Here is a 15,895-nt window from a genome sequence, read left to right as displayed (position 1 = left end):
GGTAGGAAAGAAACCCTAATGTCTTCATATTTTCGTACACAAAATCGCCTAAATTTTATGACTCCACTTGATAGCCACGTACGCACTTCAGGAGTTTGAATTTGGAAATCCTTATTAGAGATAACTTTGTAGCCCTTTAAGATAGCTTTCCAGCACATCAATATTCGCATCAATCCAATATCTGAGCAGAAAGTTATGATTAAAATACTAAAGTATGTTCATTATGTCTCCTAGCGCATTTTGGACTCTGATCTGAATTACTCTCAAACTCCATCATTATCCTTATTTGAAGAGTCATATACTCGTTCAAAGTTCTTAGATTGTTCCAACGTTTTGCCCACTTGAAAATCCTTTGAATTTGAATGGATTTGGAATTGCTTTTTTATAGAATCTGAAATTAAACATAAAAATCTGCTTAGAATTATCCCAAAGTAAATAGAAACTCAATTCAAGAATACACATTAATTCCAATGATTTCAATTAACATTTTAGCATTTTAATCTAATAATGGGATATTTATAGTGCACTTTCGTACACTCATCAAATACGGTTGGTCCGGTCTGATCTGGGGTGAAAAAACTCAATTCCGAAACCGGACCAATTCCCAATATCTCCATACAACTAGGACCAAAACCGACCATTAAGTAATATTTCGATCCGGTCCGGACCGAATAGTTTTCACTCCTATCTACAAAGGAAGTTTTACATTACACACATTCACCTAATTAACATGTGATTTGTCATTTTTGTCTTTTTAATTTAAACAGGCATATTTAAGCATTAATATAGAATGAAAAAAAATAATAAATCACATATTAATTAGATAGAGGTATATGGTATAAGACTTTCATGTAGAATTTCTCTATAATAAAACATGTCTACAAAAGAGAAGAGGAATGATCAGAAAATATTGACCCACCAAGTAATCCATTAACACGTAAGCCCACTTTGCTTTCAAATACAAACGTCCAGCCCAAATACAAACATACTGAACCTTTCCACGTTATAAGAAATAGGCCCATACTGTCAAGGTAGTGTTGCCCGAGCCAAGCCTTATGCGAACCCCAGTTTGCACTTTGCAGAGAAGATAGACTATTGTTCAGAGTACAGTTCTTCGTCGCAGGGTTCTTACACAGAGAGAGAGAGAGAGAGAGTCACCTCTCTGAGATCACCTAACTACCCACCCAAACGCAACGATGCAGAGTTTGAAGCGATTGATACCCCGATCTTCGGTGCTCAGTGCTCGGCTTTCGAGGCACCAAGAGAAGCTCTTCCTGCTTCCTTCACAGCATTTGGCTCGAGGGTCCTCCATTCGCTTCTTCGACATTTACCAGGCATCTTCATGTTTCTTTTCTTTTGCCGTTTGATTTTTTAAATAATGTAAAATCAAGACAACTAAAGAAGCTAAATTTTTTTTTCGTTTCCTCGTCATTTTCTTCCAGTAGCTAACACTTCAACTGTGTTTTACGTTCTTTCTTTTTGATTAAAAAAACTTTTAACTGTAGCTGGGAAACAAGGCGGCAATCGAGAAAGAGCGTGCTCGACTGTGAGTCTCCTGTTTCTAATTATTTTTTCTTAGAGACTATTTCTATGTGAAAATTCTTGAAGTAATTGCTAATGTGATTTAGGACAGTGCAGATGAGATGAACCGGGGATACTTTGCGGATATTTCAGAGCTCAATCAACATGGTGGTAAGGTACGTAGAGAGCACACAATTCCATATCTTCTGCTGGGCTAATAAAAATTTTGTTGAGAATAATTATCCGTTTGCTTGAAGGAATGGTTTGTATCGTGTATTGGTGTAGGGGTAGAGGTGGAATGATGTGGTCGTATATTAGATTTGAAAGGATTTCAAAATCACTTTCTGTAGCTTACATGGGATGATTACAGAGTGTGCTGAGATAGCCAGAGAGTTCATTTTTTTGGTGTGAGTAATATGCCTAGTTTGATCCTATGTGTGGTATGCAGATTGCAACGGCAAATAAAATTATAATTCCTGCAGTGGCAGCCATGAAGTTTCCTGGCTTAGAAGTGAACTACTCTGATGGTAAAACATTGAAGCTCCCCATCACTTCCAATGGAGATATGGTTGCTGCTGACAAAGCAGCCCTCCCAAAGGCATCTTTGATATGTCTTTCATTCCGAGCAAATTCCCAGGTATAGAACTTTACCTACTCTTGTGCAGTGCACGAATATAGCAGGTGTTGCACCAAATTCTGGTTGCTGTTTCTTGTTGTAAGTGAATGCAACAAGTTGGATATGCTTCTTACTCTTGATGTTTTGTATGACACCTTTTAATATGGAGGAAAGGCATGTGATATGTTTAGTGGTTGATGAATATATGGTTGCATAGGCTATCTCTATTTTTTCAGTTTTTAACTAATTTTAGAATTTTTTTGAGTAATTTTCGATGCATGACATATCATGTTTTTTCTAACGGAAATCTGACAGAGGGTCTTAATTGAGAATAGTTACCACTTTAAGGATCAAAATTATTAAACTTATAACTTGTGGAGCAAAAGGATGACTGTAAAATCTAGGGACCGATTATGTACTTAACCCATAACGGTTCAGTTCTCTCTCTCACTTGATTGTGTTTTATGTAACTCCACTAATTAAGTTGTCTAACTAAAGTATCAATGAATGAACTAATTCCTCTTCTTCTTTTTAAGCCAAAGCCTAGAATTGCCCAGATCCTATATCTCCAAAAATTAACTTGGTTGGTTGGTTGGGGTACTTACTCCTTTGTTTGTTCTCTAATAAAATTTTTATTAATAATCAAGGGGGAGAATTGGTTGGTTGGCATTTTTAATTTCTTTTATCTTGCTGTTGCTGCTACAATCCATTGTTATTTCCTTGACAGGCAATGATTGATTCTTGGAGTGGACCTTTTCTAGATACTTACAGAAATTCAGATGATGTTCAGCTATATGAGGTATAAAAACTTTATATATATGATTCATTCAATAACTTCTCCCTGTATTTGAGGGACAATAGCCAACATTGCAGGTTTTGTAAGATCAGTGAGATCTAATCCAGAATATGATCCCTTCATCTTTGTATCTATTGTGCCCAAGTTCTCTTTTCCAATCTTTGTAGATTCAGGAGGTCAGTCTAAGTTTCTGTTCAATGCAAGTATAGCTCAGTTAATGTTTTTACCATCTGTTTTTAAAGTTGCATATAAATGTGCAAAAAGAGTTTCTGAGAAGAAGCAAGGGCTTGTTGGCTCTCTAATTGCTCCAATTACTTCCCTTCACCATCTGGTTAAGCATGCTGAAAACTTGAAGCCTTCCCATGAATACTGTATATCCTGATGGCAATATGTGGAAAGTCATATTTTACCTCACAGCCAGGAGAATTATATTTTATATTTGTATTTGTATTTCTTTTTGCTCCTTATTTCTGCTCCCCCAAAGATGGCGAGTCAAATATATAGAGAAAGCTAGGACGTGAATGTTTATGGGGGAGGGATGGAAGATGAGTTCAAATTTAACTTTTTGAATTGGGCAAAGTTATGCTTTGATCTCAGGGGGAGGGTTGGGAGTTTGCAACTTGCTGGTTTTCAACCAAACTCTAGTGGGGAAATGGTTGTGACACTACCAACAAGGAAGGGAGGCTTTGTGGAAGGCTATAATTGACTCAAAGTTCAGTGGGGCTTGGCGTGGATGGTGCTCGAGATGCAAGGTTCACATGGGGTGGGCTTGTGAAAGCATATAAGAAGAGGACGAGAGGTTTTCTCTCAAGATGCTCGCTTTGAGGTGGTGACGGATGTAAAATAAAATTCTGGCATGATTTAGGGTGTGGAGAGAGTCCTCAAGGAAGCTTTCCTGAAGTTTATGGGATTGCGAGAGTGCAAGAGGCATCAATAGCTTATCTTCTCAGACTTTCCAATGGTATTCCTTCTTGGAATGACAGCTTTTCCAAGACAGCACAAGATCAGGAAGTTGATGCTTTCACAGAGTTCTATAATTTATTATACTCCACTAGAATGGGGGGGGGGGGATGTAGAATAGGTTCTCTGGCGCTCCTAAAAAACAAAAGAAAATTCACCATCCATTAGTTCTATGAGGCCCGGACCATTCTTGCACTAATGATTTTCCCTGGAGGAGTGTTTGGAAGACTAAGGTGCCTCTAAAAGCAGCTTTTTTTGTTTGGGCAGCTTCCTTGGGGAAGATTCTTATCATAGCAACTTAGAAAATGTTGAATCATTGTGAAGAAATGGTGTTGCATGTGCAAAAGGTATGGGGATACTGTTGATCACCTGCTTCTACACTGCAAGGTAGCTAGAACCATATGGGACAACTTCTTTGGGAGGGTGGGATTAGCTTGGGTGATGCCTACAAGGTTGGTTGACTTTCTAGCAAATTAGACGGTCTTACATGGCAATCCACAAACTGCTTCAATATGGAAGATGGCCCCTTTATGCCTTATGTGGTGCCTTTGGAGAGAAATAAATGATGGAAGCTTCATAGATCATGAGTAGACAATGGATGAGCTTAGAGTCTTCTTTCTTAACACTCAATTTTTTTTTATCAAAAGGGGTAGGAGGGAGAGCAACCAAAGGTGGCGCCCCCTACCTGGGCATGATCATAATAGCACCCTACCTGCTAGGAATTGAGCCTAGATGGTGGGAAGTGCAAACGCACCCTCAAGTTGAGTTAGAACCATAGCCTAGATCCCAACCTTACTAGGGAATGCAATGAATCCTTAGGCTGCTAATACTAATAGTCTAAAGCGAATCCATATTCGGGTTGAATCCAAGACCTAATAGTGCCAGTGGGGGTTGTTCCCGACGTGGAGATTTTAGCTACTACCTTGGGATGCAAGATATATTCGCTTCCTATGAAGTACCTTGGCTTACCGTTGGATGCTTCTTTTAAATCCGTAAGGATCTGGAATGATGTAGTTGAAAGGGTGGAGCGCAGATTGGCAGCTTGGAAGAGGCTTTATTTGTCGAAAGGCAGTAAGTTGACTTTGATCAAAAGCACTCTTTCAAACTTACCCACTTATTTTCTATCTTTGTTCCCACTTCCCACTAAGGTGGCTAACTGCATTGAGAAGTTACAAAGGGAGTTCTTATGGAGTGGATTGGGGGATGAGTTTAAATTCCACCTGGTTAGTTGGTCAACTGTTTGTACTCCAATTTCTGGGGAAGGATTGGGGATTCGCCACTCGATGAAATTCAATCAAGCTCTGTTGGGTAAGTGGTTGTGGAGGTACCAAAATGAAAGGGAGGCCTTGTGGAATTCTGTTATAGACTCTCAGTTTGGGGAAGTTTGGGGAGGATGGTGCTCGAAGGAGATACGAGGCACTCATGGAGTGAGTGTGTGGAAAAATATTAGGAGCCTTTGGGGGTCCTTCCGTGGACATGAACATTTTATTGTAGGCAATGGTTCTCGTGTTCGTTTTTTGTTTGATATTTGGTGTGGTAACCTTTGTGTCTGCGAGATACCTTTCCTGCCATATTTGCGCTTGCTAGAGTAAAGGAGGCATTGATCACTGATCTTCTGGTCATTTCAAACGGCACCCCTCAATGGAATATTGACTTCATTAGGGCAGTTCATGATTGGGAGGTGGAGTTGATTACGGTGTTCTTTGCGACATTATATTCTGCTAGTATTCCAAGGGGCACCGGAGACAGGTTGCTTTGGAATCATTCAAAGAAATGTATTTTCTCTGTCAGTTCTTTTTATCAAAAGCTAACAAACTCCGGATTGTCAATGTTCCCGTGGAAGAGTATATAGAAGATGAAAGCTCCCTCAAAAGCAGCTTTCTTTGTCTGGACAGCATCTTTGGACAAGATTCTCACTACTGATAATTTGAGGAAACGACGGGTTATTGTCCTAGATTGGTGTTGTATGTGTAAGAAGCATGGGGAGTCTGTTGATCATTTGCTTTTACATTGCGAGGTGGCCAAGGTTATATGGGATGATTTTTTCTCAATAGTCGGATTGTCTTGGATTATGCTTTGCAAATTGGTGGATTTCCTCGCAAGCTGGAGAGATCTATACGGGCAATCCTCAGGTAGCGGCAATTTGGAGATTGGTCTCAATATTCTTGTGTTGGTGTATTTGGAGGGAGAGAAATGCTCGATGTTTCGATGATCAAGAGAGAACATTGGAGGAGCTTAAAGTTTTCTTTTTTAAGTTATTGTTCTTTTGGGCGGGAACTATAGATTGTAATGGTCTTAGTGTTCATGATTTTCTTCTTTCTACTGTAACCTCTCGCTAGGCGTTTTTCATGTATACTTCATGTGTACCTGGGCTTTACCTATTTCTATGAATACAACATCTTTGATTACCTATAAAAAAAAAAAGTATATGCCAAACCCATGGGAGTAACCCAGGACCGTTGAGCCACCACCCTTGGTGGTCCTTAACACTTTATTTAAGTGGTCAATTGCGATAGATTTTAGTGGACCAAGTGTCCACGACTTTCTTGTATCTGTTGTTAGTGGTCCTGATGGCAATGAGGACAATTGACAACTCTTGTATATGTTTTGTGTACATGGGCTATGCTTATTGTTCTTATTAATGAAATTATCCATTTTGTAAAAAAAAATAGATGTTTTGCAAGACTTAAGTGCCAGAGTTGTTATGTCCACATTTTTTTCCCTTGTTTCTCAATGGAGTTGTTGGATAGTGACCGTATTTTCTCAATCAAATTGTCACTTGTGCACATGAAATGATTGATATGTTCATTAGGTTTTCTTTCCTGCATACAATCTGTACGACTTTGAAAACAGACTTAATGATCAGAACATTAAAGCAGCAATATGATTGAAACAATTAAACATCCAAAATAACACTAGTACAGAAGGTTCCTGTAATGCAGAGTGCAGACACTTATAAGGGCTTTGTTTAAAGACCCATTTTGACACTACCATTCTACTGCAGCCAGTTTCTTTGGAAAAAAATATATTTAGAAACTTTGGAAGCAAAGTTAATTGTCCAAAAAACTTTGTAAGCAAAAGATTCCAGGTAGACTCTGTTAAATGGTTGGCTCATTCGAGATGAGATACAAGGGTGTGCATTATTGATGGATAGAAATGTATTTTAAGTAACAAAAATTTTCATTGGTTTTAGTTAACAAGTATCAAACATTAGGATATAATAAATTGCATGTCTTGTTGTTATGTTGAGGATGCTCTAGTAATTTGTAGTGGACAACTTTGAGTTTTTTATATTTAGATCATCAATGATTTTTTTTTTTTTTTTTTTTTTTTTGCAGGTGTCATTTATAGACTCTTGGTTTTTATGCTGGAACCCTATTAAGCAGCTGCTGCTTCGGATGATGAAGAAATCTAATCATGGAGGGAAGGATGCAGTTCAGAAGCAAATTGTATATTCATTTGGTGACCATTATTACTTCCGAAAAGATCTGAAAATTCTGAACCTTCTCACCGGGTACAAAAGATTTCCATTGCCTAGCTTATTTAGTGGAGAGCCAGATGAAGTTATTAGTTTACAAACTTCCATTTGTTGTCATTTTCACTCTGCAGGTATATGTTTCTTCTCGACAAATTTGGTAGAATAAGATGGCAAGGCTTTGGTTTGGCTAATGAGGAGGAGCTGTCATCCCTTCTTTCCTGCACATCTCTTCTTTTGGAAGAGAAATGAGGTATGGATAATGCAATTTCTCAACTTGCTGTTTTGTTAGAATGGTTATAGATCAGGAGTAATTATTCGGTACTCTCGGAATATGGACATATGGTACTCTCATCCAATTACATTATTTCATTATATTTAAAATTAGTGCTTATGGTATGGCATTTTGTGATAGAATTATTTCGGAACTATCTAATCATTTTTCATAGATAAGAGATATCTAGGTGTGCTACCCCCCCCCCCCCCCCTAGTGGTCCTTCATGCGGGGCAAGGGCCCCGCCCCCGCATGTGTGGTGCAAGGTAGCCCGCCCGTCCATGCGGGGGCGGGGGGATAGCCCCTGCTGCCACACCTAGAGATATCGAAGTCGATCTATAACACATGATGATTATGATATATTTAGGATAATAATGATGATCCTACTAGCACCCTTTATTTCGCTGGATGATATTATTGATTCCGCTTTCCTGGCTTGTTATTTGCAGCGAGTGACACTGACTTATGAAAAGTATGGGTATGGAAAATCGTGATGATGGCAGTTTTTCGAGCTTGTTTGTTTTCACAATCATTCTCATTTCATCTCATCGTTACAATTTTTTCAAATTTTCACACAAAATAAAATAAATTATTCAACTTTTTTAAATTACAAAATAAAAATAATATTAAAAAAATTTATTCTACTAATATTTTATTCAACTTTCAACTTTTATCTCAATTTATCTCATCTCATCTGCGAAAAAAAAAAGAGGCCTTAATAAGCCTGCAATTTTGGGTCTATACATTTTGTTGCAGTTAAGAGCATTCTCATTCAGTTTCCTAAATTTTAGCTAAAAGTGATTTCATATAATTTTATCTTAAATTTTACTCACTTTTAAAAAGAGAATAACTTGCTACAGGTGTCTCCTATAAACCTTATATATCGGAGACCAATGACAACTGGCTACGTAAGGGGCACATGAATAAAATTGAGCACCGCGCAAATAGGGGATCGAATTCCTTCTTGCCCTCTCTCAACAAACATAATTGCATAATCAACATGTGAGTCAAAGCCATTGAAGTCCTCAACATATTCAAGAATCTCTCTGTCAAGATTACTTCTCTTCAAAACAATTTCATTCTTCATTGCCACAAGCTGACTACCTCTGGAAAGTCTACCGGAAAATATTCAACTCTAAGCATTGGCTAATGCCCAGGATTCTATGACTCCATATTCCATCATTCCTCGTATCTCCATTAACCCACTTATGTAGCCCACTTGTAGAAACATTAAAACACAGGCACCTTCCAAGATTTCTCAAAGTACTGACGAATTCATACCTGTAGTTCCCAAATAAGTCCATGGAGGGCATCGGCATTTCGTGGAATTTCTCCCCGATTAAATCAAACCTACGTATTTTATCACCAAAAAGTGGCTCGCAGCACATTTGAAGACGCCAATGCATAGACCCATTGCGAAGGATCCCTGCTCAATTGTCCGCCATACCTGGATTGTCGAGGCCTCGAAGAATCCTCTTCCATGAATTTCTTTTGAAAGAGAAAACATTGGCTTCACTTTCCCGAGAATGAGGCTTCTGGAAATTGGCCACGAGAAGCTTGTAGTAATCAGTGGATGGATCATATCCAAACCCATGCCTATATATGTGCCCACATAGTGAAATACCACGATCGGGCAGTTTCTAGTAATTTCTCGTTGAAGGATTCCATATATAGAAATCTCTATGCCTATATAGAGCCACACAAACAAGACCATTGCAAGACCAAATGTTACTAACATAACGACCCCGTTTCTGGAAAAGAACGATGAGTACACTAGGAGTGGTATTGTGCTCAAATGGCGCATCACAATCTAGGGATCGAATTTCAAAACCAGATGATATGAGAAGTCTTTGTGAGCGCTCAGATGTTCGCCGGAACTACGATTTGGCAAATCGGGGATCTGAGATTAGGGAGCACCAACATTTACTTACACACATGAATCGTACCAAAGACTTGACCGGCAACCGCAAAAGGATTTCTACGACAATGTTTTTGGGTAGATGTAGTGGAAAACCTCAATGACATAATCGTTTATACTTCGTAGACATTGCGCTCTTATTTCAAGTTGAGAATAACTTGCTGTAGGTTAGGGATTTCCCGTGAGAGAGAGAAGGAAGCCACATGATCCCCTGCTATGCGTCCCCACTGTCACAATTGAGGAACCCTTACGTGGCAGCTCCTTATTGGTCTCCGAAAGACCTATTTATAGGAGACACTAGCCAGAAGCGTTTCTCTTTTAAAAAACATTCTGCATCTCATTCCCTATCATTTTTCTATTCTATTAAAATTATATTCTTCTTTTCTTTCTTTATTACTTTTTTTTCTTACTTCCATTTCCATTATTAACCATAACTCTTTTGTCTTATTTTCTTCTTTTCAAATATCATATTCTAATAATTTTATAAATTCTTATACGATTTTTTATACTGGATTCAATATTATTTTTCAATCCAACATCGGTATTAAAAATAATAATTTTTTTTAATGTGCATTTTCCAACGCAATGGTATTTTTTAATATGATTTTGTTCGCATATATACTTGAGTAATATTTTATTTGCATTTGTCTAACAGAAACATTTTTTTCATTTTCATATAACGGTAATATTTTTTTCAATTTCTCTAATGGTAATACATATCCGCGTATTGATGATAAACAATTTTGCAAAATAGTACAACAGTAACATTTTGAATTTCTACCTCCAACGGTAACATGTTTTGTCCTTTCTCTAACGGTAACTTTGTTTTTTTTCTAATAATAACATTTTTTGTCATATATGTAACGGTAACTTTTTTTCTCTATTAATACGTATTTTGCTTGCATTCACATTTTCAAAAACTCTAAGTCTCATTTTATCTAAGAATCGAAATTCAACATTCCCCCCTCTCCAACTCCCTTCATCAAATGACTTGTTCCTTCTTTCACAAATTGATCACATACTTGTCTTCTGAAGATAAGTTGGATGTTGTTGTTAATGCCGAGGCTGAGGGAGAGTCATCAAGGCATCATGGTAACCAACGTCGTAAGTTTATCCTTGTGATCATATTCAAGAGCACGAGTACCTTTTCCACGACTATTTCGCAGAAAATCCAATATATCTCTCGAATATATTTCGAATGAGATTTCAGATGAGTGATCTCCTATTTCTCCGCATTATAAATGAGATAGGGACGATTTTGAAATGTCAAGCACAAATCATAACCAACAACCTCAAAATCACAAACTTGGTTATTCGAAATGCCTAGTACTGTGAATAACCAACAACCCCAAAATTACAAAAGAAGATTTAGAAATGTCAAGTACAGTGAATAACCAACAGCCCCTCGAATCACAAACAATCGGTCGAAATGCCAAACACTCAGATTCGAAAAGAAAAGGCTCAAAAGATGCATAGTTCCAACAAGTCGAAAAGTAACATAGATCATAAGTCATGGCCTTTCAAAATCATTATTCACAACTGATCGAATCGAAATGCCAAACCCAAGAGAACTATCGTAAGCCCAAGTCTCAAAAATTAAAGATTTAGAAAGCCAAAGTTAGACCCAATGGTAAGGAGATAAAATACAGTTGTTATATGCATCAAATTCAGCCACAGGAAATGCAAAATCATGCGGTGGAGATGATGAATCCAGCCCGGGAAGGGGGCTTCAGTGAGTAAAATAGCAGTGGGAGAGTGAGGAAATACTTACATATATTTGGGTCGATGAAGAGAAATCACCGTCAATGGTGGCTACGGTGCGATAGAGGGAAACGTCAAAAAAGGCAATAGAGAGTGGAGAGAGAAGAGAACACGTGGGACCAACAGCCTTTGAAGATGGGAGAGAGCTTTTGTGGATGTACAGTAGTTTGTCATGTATGTCACTGTAGTTCTCCTAAATCAAAATTCTAAAATAGAGAATGGGATGGGTCCTCCTCCCTCAATTTTTCTCCATAATTTACGAACAATAGTGATTTAGGCACGGGATGAGAATCCTTTAAGACATGAATAACTTTTGAAATACCAATCGTTGTAGAACAACTTCTGCTCTGAAATTTGGAATGAAAACAGAAATGTACAAATTTTGTAGAATGTGTTTTGGTCTAAAATGGAAAGGTTCTAAAACCATTCTGCCATACAAGAATGCTTTGTTTGAGTCCTGCACGGCTTTTATTGACTTGAGAGTAAAGTACCATGCAGTAGCAACCATGTTGTCAGATGATGGTTGCATTAGTAATGAAGTATTTATTGAATCACCTCTGTAACGCATGTTTGAGCATTTAATGAGCGCCGAGAGCATTTACGTAATTATAGTTTTAGATTTTAATATCATAAAAACCTGGATCAAAATTATTACAAAAATCCAACAAATAACTCTAAGATCTCGTTTAGTCATATCAATTCAATTCAGATTAATTTTAAATTAAATTTAATATTTAAAAATTTAATTTTTAAATTATTAAATTGATTTAAAATCAAAATTTCTTGACACGTAAAATTCATAATCTTTTTCAACTCAATACATATTTATACGTGAAATTTATAATTTTTTTTAATTTTTTATAAATAATATTAAACTCATCTTAACATCTAAATATATCTAAATTTATTTTAGATGAATCTCACACAATTCATTCCACATTTTTTTTTAACTCACTCCACCAACTTAACTCACTAATATTAATAAAGAACTCAGCTCAGCTCAACATTCAAATGCAGTTTAAAGAAAAATGATACTCCCACCATTTGTTCTTACAGCTGATTTTTTTGTTTTTTTAATTAGTGATTAAATAAGTAATTTTAAATAATATTGTAAGTTTTTATTTTTTTAAAAAAATATTTAAAAGTATTAAAAAAATACATATAAAAAAATAACTAAAAAAAATCAATTATACCTAATGCTAATGATAGAGTGTAGCACCGTCCAACTCTAAAATCTTAAATTCAAATGGGTCGAGTTAATGAGTGCCCGTTAACGAGCATTTGTTAAAATCTCAGGCATGTTTGAGAACTTAATGAGCGCCACTAATGAGTGTATTTTTCTGGATTTTAACAAAGATAATAGAAAATAAGATGATCAAATTTATTACAAAACTAATAAATATCGTATTATTATTATTATAAATAATTCATAAAATGGGACCAAATCGGATGGAAATTGAAAAAATCAGAAGTTTCGATTTTAATAGTAAATCGACCCAATATCAATTCTTAAATTTTTAAAATTAGGTGTATATAGGTTCAATTCTAAAAAAATGTATAAAACTAGACTGCCGAACCAGTTACAATTCTAATAAATAGCTTGTAAATAATAATGAATAGTTTATAAATAATAATAAAATAATTTAAAAATATATAAAACAGTTGTGTCATACTCTAAATCATACAATTATAATTCCGTTTGGATACAGAAATACTCTCAATTCATCTTATCTCATAATTACAATTTTTTTCAAATTCTCATACAAAATATAATAAACATATGTAAAACAGTTGTGTCATACCCTAAATCATACAATTATAGTCCCGTTTAGATACAGAAATACTCTCAACTCATCTCATATCATCATTACAATTTTTTTAAATTTTCATATAAAATATAATAAATAATTTAACTTTTACAAATCTCACAATAATTATTATATTAAAAATTATATTTTAATAATATTTTATTCAATAAATTTAAAATCATTTCTTACTCCACGATCTCTAAAAACTAACCCAAAACGATTGGCATGTCCCTCGCGAGAATCCAGAAATGTCGGGGGCACAAATACAAGAACAACAGACAAATCGGGTCTGTAAGGAGAGAATGTGTCTGGCTTCTTTCCATGTCTGATGCTGATTAAGTCCAAAACCTCCCATAACAAGTATTTAAAAACTTGTTTTTTGTTTTTGTTTTGTCACGTCGGCAGAAAGCACTACCCGGTTTCCAACTATTTCCAGATAATATAATATATAAATTGTCACACAAAGTTCCACGCATGCTTATTATCTCCTAACATTTATTTTTTATTATTTTTTTACTTGTTATTTTTTTAAAAAATTAAAATATATTAAAAAATACTTAAAATAATAATAAAAAATTAAAAGATTCCAAATACATTATATAGGTGATAAGATCTTTTGCCATGAATGAAATGGGGGATGGTAAAATTATATATAAATATAATTATTGTTTAACATTATATTTTTATTATTTTGAAGTTTATTTAATTTGAATTCAAAACCAAATAAAATATTACTATTAATTACTTGAGATTTATTTTTTATAAATTAATTTTGTATGTCTCGGTCTTTATTTTTTTGTTTTTTGTTTTTTGTAACATTTAAAGCCACCTCTTTTCGAGGAAGATTTCAAAAGATATCCTAATCAATTGATTTGTCCAAATTTAAATACAAGTCTGCACTTAATTGGAACTTGGAAGTCTTGAAATCAATGTGCACCACAAATAAACTGATTGCGAATCTGTGATTTTTTTTTTCTTTTCTATAATAAAAAAAGAATGCTAGTGATTGGTTAATATTTATTTATTTAATAATTAAGAAAGTGAATATTAATAAATTGATATTTTTAAATTTTTTTAAAATGTTTAAAGATATATAAAAAATAATTAAAAAATAAAAATAAAAAAAATAAAAGTGTCATCTTTGTTATTCTTGGGATTTAATATAAAATATTAATCCTTAATCATCAAAAAATATATATTAAAATAAAATAAAGTGCACCTTTACAAATTAAATCTCTTAATTTAATATTTATAAAAAATAAATTAATTAATATGATAATTATATTATTAAATTATTCATTTGATATTATCTTCCCTAATAATATTTATTACACAGTAATAATCCTTCAAAATCATGAGCAGATTGGTATCATGCTCAGGTATGGATATGAATTATCAGATTAAAGAAAATAATTTGATTATATAAACTAAATGTGTAATGTTATTCACGTATTGATCTAATAAACCAAGAATTATTCAAACATAATTTGTTTTAACTTGTTACGAGCTGTTTAATATAAGTAAATTGAATTAATCTAAATATTTGATCTAATCTAATTAACACAATCTCATGTTTTATAATTATAAATAATATGAATTATGTGTATTCATAAGCAATTAACTTGTTTGTTTATAACATTTAATTTGATTAGTTAAATTTAACCCATATTCTATTATATTACATTTCACATAAATTTTAAAAACACATACTCTATTTTACAGTATTTGTAGCAAACAATATAAAAAATTTACTGTTTATTGCACTGTTATTACGTAAAATTATAATTTATTTTAAAATTTTAAACTAATAGAAAAGATAGATTTTATTATATAATTTATATATGAAATATCTTAATCACGTGAATGAGAGTTTGGTCCACAAATGATATATTTAATTAAATGCAATAAAGTATAGAATTAGAATTCGATTACAAGATCTTTATTGTGTGAAATAATCAGTTATCTTAAATAAAATACTAACTATACTTAATAAAAATTTATAAAAAATAATTTATTTTTCTGCGAATCAATTATTAATATGCCGAATCAAAATTTAAAATTTAAAATAAAATTAATAAAATGAGTATTATATGTAAAATTAAAAATACATGTAATACAATACATCTTAAAAATTTAAATTTTGAAAGACAAATAAAAATGTCAGAAATTATAAAGTAGATAATTGGTCATGATTAAAAGAGTACGAGGACAGATGAACTTTAATTCCTACGCGTTTCATGTCTCCATCAGTCAAACATTGATCGTGGAAAATCGAAACAAGGATAAGAAATGTTGGTTTCTTTCTTTTACATTTTCATAGAAACATCGTCAAAAGACTCGAAGTCGTGGTATTGGGAGGCACCACATGCATGACTTTGCTCTGCTGCATGCGCCGATCATCCATTGGAAGCGTTATATAAATATACCTCTTGTTTTTATCTTTTGCTTGTCCTTTTCGAAGCATTCAAGCCACAGAGTTAAAGTAATTGAAAATTATTTCTGTCGAGAGTTTTTTTTTTTTAATGGAATATGTTAGTTCAAATTTATTTTAATTTTTTATCTAATAATTAAGAAAATAATTATTAGTAAATTTTTTTTTAATAATTAAGAATATTAAAAAAATATTTGAAAGAAAATAAACGAAAAAGAATAACAAATTTATAACTAGCAATATGTCTAATGATAAATACTGAATGGCCAGCTAGCACTATCCTTTTACGATATGAGTTTTGATAATTTCTTTTAATGATTAATAAAATATTTTTT

At 34.0% G+C, this 15,895-nt stretch overlaps 1 protein-coding gene across 1 annotated transcript; it reads left to right on the top strand.

Moving 5' to 3' along the window:
* Positions 1–1,051: 1,051 nt before the first annotated feature.
* On the top strand, positions 1,052–8,206 carry LOC109001081. Its single transcript, XM_018978206.2, has 8 exons — positions 1,052–1,334; positions 1,506–1,546; positions 1,634–1,697; positions 1,970–2,158; positions 2,865–2,936; positions 7,232–7,407; positions 7,503–7,621; positions 8,092–8,206. Exons 1-7 carry the CDS (start codon positions 1,197–1,199, stop codon positions 7,618–7,620), a joined length of 798 nt encoding a protein of 265 aa, XP_018833751.1. The 5' UTR covers positions 1,052–1,196; the 3' UTR covers position 7,621; positions 8,092–8,206.
* The last annotated feature ends 7,689 nt before the right edge of the window (positions 8,207–15,895 follow it).

Source organism: Juglans regia, chromosome 5, assembly GCF_001411555.2.
Source record: "Juglans regia cultivar Chandler chromosome 5, Walnut 2.0, whole genome shotgun sequence".
Classification (NCBI taxonomy): domain Eukaryota; kingdom Viridiplantae; phylum Streptophyta; class Magnoliopsida; order Fagales; family Juglandaceae; genus Juglans; species Juglans regia.
The sequence above is the reverse complement of the archived record's forward strand: the minus strand, read 5'-3'. Positions and strand labels throughout refer to the sequence as shown.

Coding starts and splice junctions, on each gene's coding strand:
- LOC109001081 (XM_018978206.2), top strand. CDS start 1,197: ATGCAGAGTTTGAAGCGATTGATACCCCGATCTTCGGTGCTCAGTGCT. Junction 1,698..1,969: donor TCAATCAACATGGTGGTAAG/GTACGTAGAGAG, acceptor TGTGGTATGCAG/ATTGCAACGGCAAATAAAAT. Junction 7,408..7,502: donor ATTCTGAACCTTCTCACCGG/GTACAAAAGATT, acceptor TTCACTCTGCAG/GTATATGTTTCTTCTCGACA.